The 18270-nt window shown below is 33.9% G+C and overlaps 2 protein-coding genes and 2 long non-coding RNA genes across 9 annotated transcripts in view; 2 read left to right on the plus strand and 2 right to left on the minus strand.

Moving 5' to 3' along the window:
* The window catches only part of Ubr3 (Ubr3 ubiquitin ligase), a 78162-nt gene extending 76322 nt beyond the window's left edge, over positions 1 to 1840 (minus strand). For both annotated transcript variants that reach the window (XM_089728985.1, XM_089728984.1), the window contains exon 1: positions 1297 to 1840. In XM_089728985.1, the coding sequence (XP_089585111.1) occupies positions 1297 to 1513 (217 nt within the window). In that variant the 5' untranslated portion in view covers positions 1514 to 1840. The remainder of the gene's footprint in view (positions 1 to 1296) is intronic.
* A 1525-nt stretch (positions 1841 to 3365) lies between these two features.
* Positions 3366 to 4925, plus strand: LOC149502409 (uncharacterized). 4 transcript variants are annotated; one of them, XR_016323458.1, is made up of 3 exons: positions 3366 to 3530; positions 3786 to 4073; positions 4570 to 4925. It is a non-coding gene; the product is annotated as an uncharacterized LOC149502409 (long non-coding RNA). The 4 variants fall into 4 exon arrangements; XR_016323459.1 differs by having other exon boundaries at positions 3369 to 3530; positions 3827 to 4073; XR_016323460.1 differs by lacking the exon at positions 3366 to 3530 and adding an exon at positions 3683 to 3698.
* A 1057-nt stretch (positions 4926 to 5982) lies between these two features.
* LOC149502410 (uncharacterized) lies at positions 5983 to 8446 on the minus strand. 2 transcript variants are annotated; one of them, XR_016323462.1, is made up of 3 exons: positions 7975 to 8418; positions 7432 to 7678; positions 5983 to 6930 (listed from the first exon to the last, which is right to left on the minus strand). It is a non-coding gene; the product is annotated as an uncharacterized LOC149502410 (long non-coding RNA). The 2 variants fall into 2 exon arrangements; XR_016323461.1 differs by having other exon boundaries at positions 7432 to 8446.
* An 866-nt stretch (positions 8447 to 9312) lies between these two features.
* Positions 9313 to 17041, plus strand: Hlc (putative ATP-dependent RNA helicase DDX56). Its single transcript, XM_028176984.2, has 10 exons — positions 9313 to 9718; positions 10133 to 10357; positions 11279 to 11541; positions 12348 to 12608; positions 13638 to 13833; positions 14166 to 14315; positions 14870 to 14967; positions 15478 to 15619; positions 16102 to 16329; positions 16912 to 17041. Exons 1-10 carry the CDS (start codon positions 9659 to 9661, stop codon positions 16978 to 16980), a joined length of 1692 nt encoding a protein of 563 aa, XP_028032785.2. The 5' UTR covers positions 9313 to 9658; the 3' UTR covers positions 16981 to 17041.
* Positions 17042 to 18270: the final 1229 nt, after the last annotated feature.

An 18270-nucleotide genomic window follows, 5' to 3' on the forward strand; every position in this document is an offset into this window, starting at 1 on the left:
TATTTGCTACAACTGCCCCCACCTACAACACTTTAGTAATATTCAAGTTATTTTAATATTAGAGAAATATTTTAAACCTGGTTTTCACTTTTTAGTTAATATTTTAAATACAGTCAAGTTTTTCGTCTCATTGGATAATTTTATTTAAAAAAGTATATATTTGAATATAAATATAAGAAATCAGTTCCTTGCAAAATGCCGATCATATTTTTAGCAAAGTTATCTTTAAATTACCAAGTACAATGATTAACTCTTTCTCTATTAAACCTTTTTCAGCAGTCTGGCAAAAATCAAGAATTCAGAAGAAGACAAAGCACAGTGTGAATTTAAAAAGTTTAGGCTGTTTTTAAGAAAAGAAGTCATCTGTATTTGTGATTATGTATATTTTGCAAAAAATTATGAATTTAATATGGAAAAAAATAAGATGATGCTAACTCACTATGCACACACACACAATACAAATCAGACAAATAGTCATGAACCAAGCTATACTATTAATTTTCCTGTGAAACAGAATTGAGAGTGTTATGGAAATCAGGCCACATTTGCTACACAAATAACCTTAGATGGGGCAAAAGGGGCCTTAAATGGTTACTTCAAACTGGACATAGAAATATATGAAAGGCTATGAATTAAGTGCATTGATTTGGTCAGTGAGAACTGAATATAAACTGAATATACTGGATTTTATAGCCCAAGAATGTATGAGATACATGGAAGAAACACTCAGTATTGAATGGCTTATAATCCACAAAGAAAAGTGTAGTAACAACATACTGAACACGAAAAAAATTATGTACAGTTTGCCTTTTATTTGTTTTTAAATTAATTCTCAAACCTAACACCCACCAATTATAATCTGGACAATTTTCTTGGTCTCAGGTAGAAGTAAAAAATGCCTTTATACTTTGTAGTTCAATGACAGAACTGTCAAGGGTATTAATGATCTCCAAGATGTCAGCAGTTGATATTAGAAGAGAATACCTTTTGTTTAAATAAATGTATTTGATGTTTAATTTCATACTTCGACCCCATAACACTAATCCATATACCAAAAAGGGTCCATTTATGTACAATCTTCTGATTAGACTTGATTGCTTCACAATGACAGCTTGATGTTATCTATGTTGTTTTTGAATTATTTCTAGGTAAAACAATGATGTAGTTGAAGCAATTAACCTTAGAAATAAATATGTTAAATAAAAGTTATAAACGTCTATTTGTTTAACATTAACAATAGGTGTAAGCGAGCATAACCTACAAACACAAAGGTACAGTTATACTACAAATACTAACCGACTGCAGCGAATTCATCTGGTGTTCTACCTCCAGCCAGCAGCCACCGACACCAGTCAATGGTCTCCCACTCGTCTATAGCCTTGCTAGGGTTCAGCAGAACGTCTAGAAGTGGCCCCAAGTGCTGTGGTGATCCGCTGGAGCAGTCCGCATGTATGTAAGCGGCTGCCCCCCTTTTACCCTTCTTCATTAACACTTGAGCCGTTGAATTAGCCATTGTAACACTTAGACCCCTTCACAAACCAATAGAGATCACATGAAACACATAAGTCACTATTTAATTCGGTCACTCAAGGAAGAAAAGCCATTTCAAGTTTTACATAAGGCAATGAACTGTACTCGGTTACGAAGTCACGGTTCACCATGCTTTCGTTTAAGAAACACTTTAAAGAACGAAAGAGAAACGTTTGCGCGACTTAATATGAAATGAAACTGAATGATGAAAGAAAGAAAAATATTAATTCCCTTCGTTTGGTTGAAAATATGCAATTCAGAAACAACTCGTTTTACGTCCGTTTGGTGTTTCCAGCAATTTCATAATTTTTCCCAAAAAAATATGTTTCGTCTTGTATTTAAAAAAATGATAATATTTTGAAATCTAGACACCGGTATTAAATTGCAAGAGTTCAAGACTTTGATTCGTGATTTTAACATGCCTCTTGTGACACCCTTGGTTTGTTTTTGAAATAAAATTTTAGTTTCTACATTGAGAAGTATTTATTCTATGGTGCAATATCACCCTTTACGTTCTACTCCATAACTACCTACAGCGTAAGCAGCATAAACCTTACGAGTTACGACTATATAACTAATCGTTGTTTTTTGTAAGTGAGATTATAAAAAAACTTTTAAATCGTTTTTTTTTTTTGGTGATGACAGGGCTCGGGGTCTTGTGAACCCGTATGTAGGTAACACTAATCCACCTATTTCTACCGCGAAATAGGAACCAATGCTTTCCGGCTTAAAGAGCAGGGCCACCCTTATGTTATTTTACTACATGCAATTGAAACTTAAAATTCATGTCACAACGCATCGAGGCACTCGAATTGCCATCTAATATCTATGGGCTTCTGTAACCACAGTACAGCTGGTAGGTCGTAAGTTCATTCACCTACATTTCTATTAATATTGCCCTAGTAGACAGACGAGCGTACGACCCATCTGATGATGGGTGGTTACCGTCGCCCATGGACTCCAGTAATGTAAGAGGCAGAGCCAAGCCGTTCCCTACTGTTACATATGCAAAAACTCTATGAAAATACTTGTTTCGTATAAAAACAAATATTTTCATAGAGTTTTTGCACAAAAATCAATAGTTGGATAACACCACATTAGAAGAAACACAAAATTCCAACTATAGAGCTAAACAGGTAGAATTTTAAAGATTGCAAGCCTAGTTACAACAATGGAGATTGGCTTATAATTTTTTAATGTTTGTGGTGAACGGTGAACCCCTAATTCAATATAATTAGTCAGATTATGTCATACGAGATAATGGCCCGAAAACATCCTTGGACGCGCGGTCTGCTCTCAACATCTGCAGACCATCAAGCCTCACATACCCAGTGCGTCCCCAAGGCCCGTAAGCCTCGTACCTATGAGGTACGTTCTATCACAAATTTCATTAAATATTTTTTTTAAATAAAATTTCGTTTATTAAGTTTTAATGTTTCTAAGGACGTATATTTAAAAACCTGTTCTAGTTAAGGTTTGCTTAAATAAACTATTTGAGATGTTCTATATAAGCACCCTTATTTTTAATTTTGCAGGTTACAAAGACGAATCAAAAAGTACCTACCTAATGAGGTGAATGAAGTTAGCCCCTCAAAAAAATTTTTTGTTCCTTTTTTATATTTATTTTCTATTAATACGTTTGTTCATCATTTGTTCATGATTGTTCACTGTTAATAATTGTTTGTTCTGCATTTGTTTATTTAAAAAAAATATTTAAAAATATACCTACAAGTTAGCCCCTCTAATGCAATTTTTAATATTTTTTCATCCTTAATGACTCGTAAATATTAATTTTCGATTGTTCTTACATAAAACACGTTTGTTCTCTTTCGAAATTACTCGTTTTTTGTTTAATTTACTATTTTTATTAGTTGAATAAATGTATGCAAAATATGTGTACTGCGCATGCGTCAACTATAATGCCTAAACTTTGTACCGTCTACGCGGTTTTAATCGAGAGAAAAAAAAACAAATATAAATCCTGAAGGAGCAATTGATTGGTATGTATACAGTTTAATTAAAAAAATTAAAAAATAAATAAATGAAATAATGTACATTGGCGTAAAGTTAGACCAAATACATTTTTTCCATCCTCCTACCTGTCGTTATGAAGGTATAAAAAAGATTAAGTCAATAATATGTTCATTATTTATCTTTCAAGAGATAATGTAGGTATACATTATAATAACATTTTTACACAGTCGAAATTATATTCCTAACATTAGTAAAATAACATTTTAATATTTTTTTTATAGGTTATGTATTGAAAGTGTTGGAAAATTATTTCATGTTTTAGCTGGAAAACGACATTGAGAATTATATGCAATACAAGATAATGGGCTCCATCAAATGAATTCGAATGAAACCAAACTGTTTACCATCCAAATTCGATTGTCGGGCAGATAGAAAACGAAAATTCACTCAAAGTGAACCTCGACCTGCATTTGTGAAACGGCAAAGACTCACTATTGTCAAGGAGATTGAAGAGACGACTAAAAATGAGATGTGTTATATTATTATACCTTTGCCATCTTGTAGTCAAGGTAGGTGTAACTGTCAATAATTAGTAACACTCACAGATCTCATAATCAAATAACAATATCAGAAAAAAGGAGAATAGTTAGTTAGTGGAAGTAGCCAAAATGGGCAAGTGGACCTCAGTTCCTATTACATAAGGTACTAGGAAGTTTGTGATAATGAAAATTTATCACAGTGTAATATCACTTACTTACTTTAACAGTGAAGGAAAACATTGTGATGAAACCTGCACACCTAAATGTTCTTAGGATTTTCTTAGGTGTGTAATCCACCAACCAGCACTAGGCCAGCGTGGTGGACTAAGGCCTAAAAAGCCTCTCAATGGTAGTGGAGGCCAGTGTCCAGCAAGGGGATATATTATATGGGCTGATGATGATGACTAGGAAGTTACATACTACTACTACTACTACTACTACTACAGTACACATATAATCCTATATATTTACAAACTATAAGTTTGTTGGGTACCTAGAAATTGCTAACATTATTTCATATTTCCAGATGTCCAGCCACTTGAAAATAGGTGTAGTAATGACAAAGCTATCCAAGTAGCTCCAGCACAGGAACACAAAGGCAAGGCAAGTGTGTATTGCCACATCACCCCTAAATATATCTGAAGCAAGTACAAGTAAACAATCAGAACCAGCAAAAAGAAAACTGTTGTTCCTGAGGACAAATTTGACAGCGATGAGTCAAATGCACCAGCAACAGAAGGATCAACAGTTGACTATGAGTTATAGAAGAAGATTAATTAATATTTATTTAAATGAATATTAATGAATATTAATTTTAATTATCGTGCAAAATTTGTGGTCAAAACATATATGTGTATTTTATAAATAAATATTCATTCTCAGTATTAATGTTGTTTTAATCTTCGATTGAAAAATTGGTTAATATTTTCGAATAACATAAACACGTGACTTTAAGCATAAACATATTTTTTAGGTAAATACTCTATTTAGCTTTGCTGGATTTATCCAATATTTCGACATACCAAAATTTCATACAGGAAAGACAGAGATAGATAGTTATCTGATTGAATACCTTGTAGAATTGAGCTTCGAAGAAAGCTCTTTTCTTCTCTTCAAAGTTTATTCTTATTCTTTATTAGAACTTATTCTAGTTTGCACAGCTTCTCTAACCGACAGTGCATGGAATAAATAATCATTATAATTATAAAATATATTTCTGTTTACATACCATACAATTTTCATAGTTCAAATATTAATTTGGATTGATATGAATTTATTTCGATTATCAAAATAATTTGTATTAAACATTTGTATTTCCTCAAAATTTCTATTTTTATAATAATGTCTGTGACCACCCGATAAATAAAGAAATTAAAAATATTATAGATAACTTATTTTTAAATAATAGATTAAAAATTATAAACAAAGATAGCGTATTAAAATATTATATTATGCCTATCATTCTTAAATAATTCAGTAAAGAAATAATTTTCGCATCACCGTATATAATTAATATGAATAATAGGGTATTGCCCACTATGCTAAAAAAAAACATAAATTATGTTTTTTTGATAGATCTACAAAAAAGCAAGTGAGTAATGCTGTTTCCATAAAAAAAATGGCAAAAAAATTAAAGAAAGATATTATGCACAAGTTCAAATGCATATGTATTATACTAAAAGTAAAACTTGCTACTTTTGTGTAGCAAACAGCAACTTTGAAAAAAATAATCAGGTCACTATAATTAGTATTGATTTTGATCCCGAGTAAGTTGCACAGTTGTTAGGTAATGTAGTTTCTTTTTGGAAGAATAACATTTTTCTAATCTTACACAAAAATGTAATGTTAAATACTTAAAAAAATCTTCATACCTATTTTCCTTTTAGGGAGTACAAAATATTGATGTGTACAAAGTGAATGTGATTTAATAAAAATAATATTTCAATTTAAATATGTTTTATTTAAAAATTATTCTTAACATACAGGTACAAAGGTTACATAACATTAATCTTTATTCCTTTTCATATATATAAGCCCATATTTAGCACATTTGTGGAAAACAGAATCAAAATAATAATGAGTTGCTAGCCATTCAAGACCAGCATAGAAGTCTTATTAAAATCTGTTCAGTAGTTTTTGAATGAAGAGTGAAAATACTTACAAAAAATCCTATTTATAAGTAAGGATTACTTATTTAATTAAAGAGTCTTGTAGGTGGCAAACTATCTAAAAACTTTCTATTTTCCACCAAGTTGACATCAATTATCCTTCCTGCATATATATTTATTGTATTGTTTTTTTTATACTCTAACAAGGGGTGATATTACATTTGCAATTTCTGGGTGTTTGTTGAAAAATATATTGCTTGCTTGACTTACAGATAGATCGAAATCATCAGCCAATTGAGAGAATGTTCTATTTAATTTTATTCTCATCAAACATAATATAATATTTTGTTCAGAAACATTTGTATGTTTCTCAATCAAGCCTATTATGAAATATAATTCTTGTGGAAGACCAATATATAAACGTGGTTTATTTTTCACTTTAGATAAAATTGTTAACACATTCATTTTTTCAACTTTTTTAGTCTTCTTGAGAGCTATAGTCTGCAGTGCACAAGTCTTTGATGGAGTGGAGATATAGAGAGATAACTCATAGTCAACTGTTGATCCTTCTGTTGCTGGTGCATTTGACTCATCACTGTCAAATTTGTCCTCAGGAACAACAGTTTTCTTTTTGCTGGTTCTGATTGTTTACTTGTACTTGCTTCAGATATATTTAGGGGTGATGTGGCAATACACACTTGCCTTGCCTTTGTGTTCCTGTGCTGGAGCTACTTGGATAGCTTTGTCATTACTACACCTATTTTCAAGTGGCTGGACATCTGGAAATATGAAATAATGTTAGCAATTTCTAGGTACCCAACAAACTTATAGTTTGTAAATATATAGGATTATGTGTACTGTAGTAGTAGTAGTAGTAGTAGTAGTAGTATGTAACTTCCTAGTCATCATCATCAGCCCATATAATATATCCCCTTGCTGGACACTGGCCTCCACTACCATTGAGAGGCTTTTTAGGCCTTAGTCCACCACGCTGGCCTAGTGCTGGTTGGTGGATTACACACCTAAGAAAATCCTAAGAACATTTAGGTGTGCAGGTTTCATCACAATGTTTTCCTTCACTGTTAAAGTAAGTAAGTGATATTACACTGTGATAAATTTTCATTATCACAAACTTCCTAGTACCTTATGTAATAGGAACTGAGGTCCACTTGCCCATTTTGGCTACTTCCACTAACTAACTAACTATTCTCCTTTTTTCTGATATTGTTATTTGATTATGAGATCTGTGAGTGTTACTAATTATTGACAGTTACACCTACCTTGACTACAAGATGGCAAAGGTATAATAATATAACACATCTCATTTTTAGTCGTCTCTTCAATCTCCTTGACAATAGTGAGTCTTTGCCGTTTCACAAATGCAGGTCGAGGTTCACTTTGAGTGAATTTTCGTTTTCTATCTGCCCGACAATCGAATTTGGATGGTAAACAGTTTGGTTTCATTCGAATTCATTTGATGGAGCCCATTATCTTGTATTGGATATAATTCTCAATGTCGTTTTCCAGCTAAAACATGAAATAATTTTCCAACACTTTCAATACATAACCTATAAAAAAAATATTAAAATGTTATTTTACTAAAGTTAGGAATATAATTTCGACTGTGTAAAAAAGTTATTATAATGTATACCTACATTATCTCTTGAAAGATAAATAATGAACATATTATTGACTTAATCTTTTTTATACCTTCATAACGATAGGTAGGAGGATGGAAAAAATGTATTTGGTCTAACTTTACGCCAATGTACATTATTTCATTTATTTATTTTTTAATTTTTTTAATTAAACTGTATACATACCAATCAATTGCTCCTTCAGGATTTATATTTGATTTTTTTTCTCTCGATTAAAACCGCGTAGACGGTACAAAGTTTAGGCATTATAGTTGACGCATGCGCAGTACACATATTTTGCATACATTTAATCAACTAATACAAATAGTAAATTAAACAAAAAATGAGTAATTTCGAAAGAGAACAAACGTGTTTTATATAAGAACAATCGAAAATGAATATTTACGAGTCATTAAGGACGAAAAAATATTAAAAATTGCAATCGAGGGGCTAACTTGTACATATATTTTTAATAATCTTTTTAAAATAAATAAATGCAGAACAAACAATTATTAACAGTGAACAATCAAGAACAAATGATGAACAAACGAATTAATAGAAAATAAGTAGAAAATAGGAAAGAAAAATTTTTTTGAGGGGCTAACTTCATTCACCTTACCTAATGAGGTATATACCGTACATAGTATCTACAGGACCTAATTTAAGTTTATTATCTATGGTACCTACTTAATACCTATCGAGAGGGGACTTTTTGGCGGGAACGCGAGGAGTGAAGTTGTGTGATTTGTCTTATTTTGTCTATTTAGTATTTCTTCAGGTTCAAATGTGTAATAATGGTGGTTTATTAACTGTTTAATATCTGTGAAAGTGCACAAATGTAGGAAAATGAAACAAAGCCGCTGGATGTAACTTCTCGGGATCTTCTAAAAAGTCCACTGAAAAAGTCTTAGTAAATGACCACCGTTTTACTGAGATTATATTTCATCTCATATTATCTCATCTCATTTCATTTAATGTCATCCCAATTGATTAATGTCTCAAATTAATCATCATTTCATTTCACTCCATAATAATATCATTTTTCATAAAAATATGAATATAAATTAAAATAAGATATGACTTAAAGGTTTCAGTTACCAGGTCATAAAATCCCTTTAAAAAAAATATCCTATCGAGAGGACTTTTTGGCGGGAACGCAAGGAGTAAAGTTGTGTGATTTGTTTTATTTTGTTTATTTCGTATTTGTTCAGGTTTAAATGTGTAATGACGGTAGTTTATTAACTGTTTAATATGCGAAAAGTGCACAAATGTGGGAAAATGAAACAAAGTCCACTGAAAAAATTTCAAATAATGACCACCATTTTACTGAGATTATATTTCATCCCATAACATCTCATCTGACTACATTTAATTTCATCCCAGTTGATTAGTGTCTCAAATTAAACATCTTCATTTAATTTAACTCTATATTATCATTTTTCATAAAAATAAGGATATATTAATTTAAAATAAGACTGACTTAAAGGTTTTAGTTACCAGGTCATAAAATCCCTAAAAAAATGCATAGATTATACTTACACTTGCACAATTTATTATTAAGTGTATAATCTATGATATACATTACATTAAATATTTTGTCATACATGTTTAGGAATATAAATTAAAAATAAGACATGACTTAAAGGTCTCAGTAACCAGGTCATAAAACCATTTAAAAAAAAAAGTCATACATGTGCTATTTTTTGATACATTGACATGTTAATTCTCATATTTATGATGTAAATATTAATAAAAAGTTGGTATTTCGTGTTGTAGAAACGTATGAAATAAAAGGTTATTTTTATATAGTTTACTTTTAAATGGTTTGCATATAAAAAAGCACTTTAAATCTTAAAAATTAAACTAAAAAATGACTGACGAAAAAAAGGTTATGTTCCATGAAATGGAATTGGATGATAGAATACTAAAGGTATGTTTCGATTATGAAGTCGTGAGCACTTTTGTATAATATTAAACACAACCAGAAAATTTTGCTACCTACTTTGTACTATTTAATTTACTTCCATGGTGCTTTCTGAATACAACATGGCTTTCTTCAATTGAAGCTTGAGAAAAGTTTTCAGTGATAGGCAGCGACTCTTTCCACTGGCACGAATGACTACCATGATAAAGGGTCATTACTCGCCATCATGTTTTAGTTATTTATATTAAATATTATATTTACATTGTCCTGTATAAGAATCTACATACTGTAACGTACAACAAATTGTCAAAAATGTATAAATAAAATTTAAGCTACGAGAATACTCTCATCCAACAACACTTGCCCATGGCTCTTGACAATCAATAAAAAAAATCAATTAAAACAGCTCTAATTTAACAGGCTATATCACAGTTGGGATGGCCCGAACCTACACTCATACAAGAAACTGCCATTCCATTGTTATTGGAAGGGAAGGACGTCCTTATGAGAGCACGCACAGGGTCTGGTAAGACAGCTGCCTTTGCTGTACCAGTTATACAGAAGATATTAAACTTGAAGAACACAAGCAAACATCAGAGCATCAGGGCTTTGGTATTGTCACCAAGTAAAGAGCTGTGTGGGCAGGTAAGTGAGTCTGGAATGAACTAAATTTTACTGTGTGAAGTGCTTAGTTTTTACTGTACCAAATTGATCTTGTGAGTGCAGTTGTTAACCTCAAGATACCAGGTTGAAGTTTTAATCACAGTTGAACCTAGACATGTCATTTGAACATTGTTAAAATATATATTGAGTAGAATATGCTATTTTTAGCATCAGAAGTGGAATGTTATAAAGAAATTATGAAGTTAACAAACGATCCGTATAAATACAACTCAAATCATAAAATCTAACCTATACAAGTACAATCAACACGATTATTACTAAACCAATTACTGCAAACTTCTCTAATTAATTTACAAAAATAATAACGAAATGGCTTACGTGACCTTGCTAGCAACCAACACTGATTATCGCAAGTTGTCCGTGCACTGCGAGTGTAACGAGCAGAATGTGCAGAATTATCTAAGTACCTTATATAGGTTTGCCGAGTATTCGATGACGATGTTTCGGAGGCTCCTTACACTATATTTTAATAGAATGCAGTAGATATACAATTTAATATAGTGCTAAAATTTTTTAAATACAAATATACTTTAAGTTCATAAATCATCATCATCATCATAGTCGGTTACTCTTGGCAGAACAGTCATGGTCATATGGAATTCTTGTTTATTAAAGCCTTGACAGATGTTTTCCAAAGTTTGCGAACTGAGGCTTGGCGCACACACTCATTAAGTGGGGTTTCAAGGTCTTTCACCTGATCAGTCCAACGCATGGGGATTCATTCAAGCTTATAAACAGAAAATAATAAATAAATTCAACTGTTACTTATGGTTAGGCAAACAAGTACCTACCAGTCTCAATTTTAGAGGTTCACTATGTACAAGTTTCTCTTAGTGGTTTTACCTATATTGTCTTTAGTAAATAATTATGATTTAATTTTAGATAACATCGGTAATAGGAGATTTAACTATAAAATGTGCACGTGAAGTACGATGTATCGATATCTCTGCAAATGGAGACACTCAAACACAGAAAGCTATACTCTCTGATAAGCCCGACATAGTTGTAGCGACTCCTTCAAGGGCTCTAGTACATTTAAAAGCAAACAACATGAGGCTCAAGGAAGATTTGTCTATGCTGGTTGTCGATGAGGCTGATCTGATCTTCTCTTTTGGTTATGAGGATGAAATCAAGGAATTATTGAGGTACATATGATAGTGTCTTATTTATTGATTTGATTTTAAAAATAACCTTTTAACCAGAGCTTAAAGTCATGGACCGATGGACTTAGCGGTGCAGTTGTTAGTGCCCTTGATTGCAGGTTAGAGGGTTGTGGGTTTAATTCCCAGATCAAGTAAACATGTGATGAACAGGTTTGTATGTTCGTTATCACAGGGAATCCTAGTTTGGGGTCAGATGGCTGTATGCAACTTGGTTGTTATGTTATTACCATACTGGTATTCGACTCCTGTATGCAGGATCAAGGATCATATTTAAGAATTACAAGAACTACATATTTAAGAAGTGTTCAAGAATGCTTGAAGGAAGGACCCAGCTGCTATACTTATACAATTGAGATTTTGACTTCCTGTCACAAAGTGGGTGATGGCACTTTCACAGGAAGGAGGAATGATGATTGTAATATGTACGGAATCCAATAACCACTTAACAGCATGTGGTGTACTTACCTATAGGCCTTTCTATGTACATTTAAAAAAATGATAAAATATGAGTTTTCATATTTACCTGTTTGAAGTTTGACAAATATGGTTATTGCTAAATATCAGCTATTCATTATGAGGAGATTAAGAAGTATAGTCACTAATTCTAAAAAATGTAGCCTTCTGCAAACTAGTCTATATAAAATCAGTTTTGTCTTATCCCTATCTCAGTTAGAAATTAAAGTAAAAGAATTAGGGGATGTAGTGTAGGGTGATCCTAATTAAGTGTCCTAGTTAAGTGCAAGAAGTAGAATAACAGAAGATACAATCTAGATTACATTTTTTTCCAGTCACCTTCCAAAAATCTATCAAGCAGTTCTCGCTTCAGCCACTCTGTCAGATGATGTGCTCAGTCTCAAGAAGATAGTACTCCGGAACCCTGTCACCCTAAAATTAGAGGAACCTGAACTGGCTCCATCATCACAACTGCAGCATTACCATTTATTTGCAGAGGAAGATGATAAGGCGGCCATATTATATGCACTGTTGAAATTGAATTTAGTAAGAGGGAAAAGTATTATTTTCGTCAGAACAGTTGATAGATGTTACAAGTAAGTAATCATTAATTATCCAATCATCTTGCAAAGTTAAAAGATGAGGTAGAATGATTATGAAGTGTTCCAAGCCAATTTCGGCAACAGAGACTTTCTTCCATTTATGGGTAAGTTAATAATGCTTATAAACTATTCTGTAGTTCACAAATCTAAAATTAACAATTATTCTCAATAAATTATCACAGGTCCAGGTTTCTTTTTTTTTTTTTGTTAAAATCTTAGTAACTTCTCACAATCAAGATTGTGCCTATTTAAGCTTGATGGTAGTCTAGTTTTGAATTTTCTATTATCATCTAATTTATTGGCACACATAATGGCTTATGAGTCTTACAAACCGATGTGTATTGTATTTTATAACATTTGTATATCATATCCCACTTAAGATTATTTTGAATAAAAAGTTTCTGTTGAATGTATAGACAAATTCATTTACAGTTTTTAAAGTTAAGATTCGATTCTAATAATTTTCTTCTCAGAATTTATTTTTGAACTGGCCCTGTTTTTATTGCCCTTGTAAGAGGAGCATATGGGTCACCTGATGGTTTGTGGCTGCTGGCGCCCATGCACGTAACTAATGTCAGGGGCACAGCCAGCCATGGCCTATGTACTACGAGTACACCCTGCCATTGTTTGAATTTCGAAAGATAAATTGAGATACAGAAAATGTTTCTGGGACAGGAGTGATACATAATCCCGTCAACATGTGATTGTCATTTCTTCAGAAGGTTTTCAGTAGTGCTACTTAAACCAAAATATTTCTGTTATGTATTCTATTTTTTTATTTTATTTTTATTGCCCTTGTAGAGAGACGAGCACGGCCCAGATGATGGTGAGTGGTTACCGTCGCCCATGGACTTCAGCAATACCAAGGGCAGAGCCAAGCCGCTGCCTACCGTTTAATACTCTCCACAAGCCTCGTTTGAAGAATGACGTGTCATAACGTTCGGGAAACACCCTGGAGGGGAGTTCATTCCATAGCCAGATTCATCTGTGATGTAATTTTTACGTTTATATTTATGATTTTAGATTGAAATTATACTTAGAACAGTTCAAGATCGGATCGTGCGTGCTCAACTCTGAGCTGCCAGCAGCAGTGCGCTGTTTGTCAGTCGATCAGTTCAACCGCGGCCGGTATCAGATTATCGTCGCGTCGGACGAGAAGGCACTGGAGAAGCCCGATGGTGGAATATTGCCGATTGAGGAACGAACTAAAAAGAAAAAGGTATGTATATGGATAAATGCATTATTTAACTTATCTAGCTTTTTAATCGCTTTTTTGGTAGCAGAGATGAGTTTACGAAATCCTATTGAAACAGCAAAGGAATCAAACTGTAATGCTCGATAATGATAAAATGGCTTATATGTTTACCAGCTTAAGTGAACAGAACTGTTGGCTTAGTCTGTGTTAAATGGCTAGTGGAGCCTTCATGAATGCTACTAGATATGAGACAAAGTTTCAGTTGATTACGATCTCGGAGCCAGACATCAGTATGAAATTCATCTGTTGATTCAATAAATAAATAAAATAAAAATAAAACAATAATATAATTTCAGCAATCATCAAAACGGAAGAGAGACAAGGAGTCTGGTGTGTCCCGCGGTATTGACTTCCAACACGTATCGAACGTTATCAACTTTGACTTCCCTCTCGATGTCAACTCTTATGTACATAGAGCCGGACGGACTGCCCGAGGAAATAATCAGGTACGATGTACTAGGGTTATCAGCTAAAATAAAATAACTACGAATGTAAATTTGTTAAAATCCTGGGCTCTGTGTGATGAGCTGGCCCACCCGGTGTTCAGTGGCGACCTGAGTCTGTAAACATCACAACATGAACAATGCTACACATGACTCGAAATCACAATTACACTGTCTATCGTATGTTACACACTCTTCTCTTGCATATCCTCTCCCACACAGCCCATCGCAAGTCTTTAGGAAGGAGCTTCAGGTCACCATTGTCTTGGTATTATAATTTGCGTAATTACTGGTGGTAGGACCTCTTGTGAGTCCGGACGGGTAGGTACCACCGCCCTGCCTATTTCTGCCGTGAAGCAGTAATGCGTTTCGGTCTGAAGGGTGGGGCAACCGTTGTAACTGTATTGAGACCTTAGAATTCATATCTCAAGGTGGGTGGCGCATTTACGCTGTAGATGTCTATGGGCTCCAGTAACCACTTAACATCAGGTGGGCTGTGAGCTCGTCCAACCATCTAAGCAATAAAAAAAATAATTATAATTGCTTCTACGAATTAGGGTTCCGTGCTGTCATTCGTGTCAATACGCGAGAAACCTTTGATGGATGCAGTCGAGCAACATCTCTCTAATGGATTCAAAGGACAAAAAGTTTTACAGTAAGTTATGGTCCAATTTAATTTCCACTGTAGCATTGTAACTGTAACTGTAGAAACGACTTATTGTTTACTAGACGTCGATCCTCTACTAGGGAAGCAGCAAGACCGCTGACGTCTCTTGCTGTGATGGTATTTTATCTGAAATTAGGTGTAATAATTTATTAATATTAATATTTTTTAGACTAAAGTAAATGTGTCGTGTCTAAAGTAGGTGTTATTCCCATTAATAATTACTCAAATTACTCAGTAAATCTTATAAGTGTTTTATAACTTTAGTAAATAGTGATGAATTGCACATTGGATTATAATTTATGTTTAGATTTAAATGTTTCTTAAGATAATACAAGTTTGTTCAATGAAAAATTAAAATCCTGACCTTACTACTGCTGTGGGACGATGACAGGATCAGGTTGAGGTCCAGACTTATAAATAACCATTCTCATCTCTCTCCTTCCCTCTTTCTCTCTCTCCCTGACGTCTATGTGCTTTATATCGCTCCAATTTTAACAGAAAGTACGAATTTGCACTAGAAGAAGTGGAAGGGTTCAGATACCGCTCCAGAGACGCGTGGCGCGCCGTCACCAGAATAGCAGTCAGAGAAGCTAGACTTAAAGAGATCAAACAGGAGCTCCTCAACTGTAAAAAGTTACAGGTAAGCTCTGAATTGGCTAAAAGGGGGCTTGTAGGAGGATTATTTCCAAATATTTTCATTTATTAGTAACTTATATTGAAATGACGTTTCAAATTCTGTTGATACTTAATCACCCTCAAGGGTCTCATATAGGATTCGAAAAGGCTTGTTCAATTTGTATGTAAATAGCTTACATGTGATATTTGTGAGTACATCAATCGTCAATTATATGGTATAGATAAGTTGTCACATGGCTAATTTAAGAGCCGTCTTTAATTAAAAATCAATAAGAGTATTTGTTAGTATAACTAGGCAGAGTTATAGTTACACACTGGTTTTGTTAATATATCTTGTTTCAATTTACATTCAGCCAAATTCAAAATGATGACACATATAAAACATAAAACATTGATGAATGACTAATCTTCTCCCTGATACTGTTCACAGAATAATAATAAAAAACATCTTGATACTTTGCATTTAATACAACAAATAAAATACAGGGCTACTTCGAGGAGAATCCATCAGATTTGGCAGCGTTAAGAAGGGACAAGGCACTGCACACTGTGAAGGTGCAGCAACATTTGGCACATGTACCAGAATACCTGCTTCCGGCTGCCCTGCGCAATGAAGATATTGTAGAAGACCAGGAAACAGTCACCGAGAAACCTCAAGTTAAGAAACGAAAGCAGAATGCGAACTTCGGAAGTGCTAAAAGACATAAATATCAGGTCAGTACATATCTCTGTACTCATGCAACAGTGGTGCTCATAAAAGTTTTGTGTTTTTTGATAGAACTTGTTGAAATATTTTAACCATTGTCGTTTTTTTTTATTGCTTAATTGAGTAGACGAACTCACAGCCCACCTGGTGTTAAGTGGTTATTGGGGCCCATAGACATCTATAACGTAAATGGGCCACCCATCTTGAGATAGTTACAACGGCTGCCCCGCCCTTCAAATCGAAACACATTACTCCCGTGCGGACTCACAAAACGTCCCATCACCAGTGCTGTCACACTTGTAAAATTTATTATTACTGTCATCATAAATAAACTTGCTTAATCAGCTAACAAATTTATTAATTACAGATGATTTGCTGGTTTTTAGACTGCACCTAAAAGTCAATGGTTAGACTATTTCAGACAGATGAGTTTGAAAATAATGCAAATAAAAAATATATGTCTTTTCATATGTTTTCGATTTAATCTTTTACTCTTTTCATTAGATTTAACTATTGTCAGTAAATGTCATAAAAATAGGTAAATTCAGGAATTGCTTCACTATATAAAATAGCTGCTCTTTGTCTTCCAGGCTCGGCAGAATGATCCACTAAAAAGTTTTGATGTTAAAAAGAAGAAGCAAACAGCAGGAGAGACTTGATATCTACTAATTAACAAATAATGTACAGTAATTTTTGTAAAATAAATGTTTACTTTGTTTACATTCTAACTTTTTGTCCTACCTATGCTGATAGCCTTGAGAGGCTATTTCAGCTTCACCCTAACGTGTAGGTGAGCTCTCGGGGCTCAAACTGGAGTGCTGCTAACTAGCCCTAGCAAGAGCAGTGCTTCGCACCGGATCGAAAACGCGACCCACTGAGAAAATCCGGCGAGAAACTCAGTGAGCTGCGTCTATGGTCTAGTTTACTCGCCGAACCTTTCGTCGCAAGCGACGGGTTTGACGAGAACGGTGATCGGTGCTTTTGAGGTACCTAAAAACACCATTAATGGATCGGGAGAATCCGTAATGACATGTTTTGGGCGATTTCGACTGTTTACCATTCGGTCCACAGGATTGGGTATGTAATTTCCTGCGGCCACGACAAGAGGGTTTTTATATCGTGCCGCCTTCTCAAAGTGGTGCAATGATGACGTGTAGGTAAGCTCACAGGACTCAAAGCACCGAAGTTGGTAACACTGGCCCTAGCAAGAGCAGTGATTCGCAGAATCTACCACCGAATCGGAAACGCGACCCACTGAGAAGATCCGGCGAGAAACTCGTGGGCTGTGTCTGTGGGATAGTTTATTCGCCGAACCCTTCGTCGCAAGCGACGGGTTCGACGAGAACGATGACCGATGCTTGAGGTACCTAATATCTCTAATGTGGTTAGCTCCTTTTGTCCATATAGTATAAGAAAAAAAACTTTACAGCGAGCGCACTGTTACCAACCCTACAGTTTTTCGGAAATTCTCTTAGTTTTCAGTTTAGACCTCGAAATCTTCAGTATTTTATGTAAGATGCTTCATCCATTTTATTAGTCCGTACACTAGGACAGAAAATAAAAATTGTTTCGAGTTCGATGTGACAAATGACTATTTAAAAAAATTTAATAAAAATATGTACGATTTCAACAAAAGTAGAGATGAAACGGAAAATCAAGAAGATTTACAAGTTGAAAATGAAATAGTAGCTAGTCTAACATGCAGGCACTGGAATAATTAAGACATTGACTTCCATGTAGGTTATTGGTGCCCTACGCGGCGCACTCAAGTAATCATGTCGTATTCTGCTACTAAGCGCCTGGATTGCCTAACTTTGCCTTTTTTTGTTTGTTAAAGTATGTTTTAGTCTTTTAGGTCTCTTAGAAATAGTTCTCGGTATTTTCGGATTCGTCTTTCCCAGAGTCTACTAAATATTCCGGTACTTTGTTATGAAGATCGAAGAGCGATA

The sequence above is a fragment of the Bombyx mandarina genome, chromosome 08 (assembly GCF_030267445.1).
Source record: "Bombyx mandarina strain Sakado chromosome 08, ASM3026744v2".
NCBI lineage: Eukaryota > Metazoa > Arthropoda > Insecta > Lepidoptera > Bombycidae > Bombyx > Bombyx mandarina.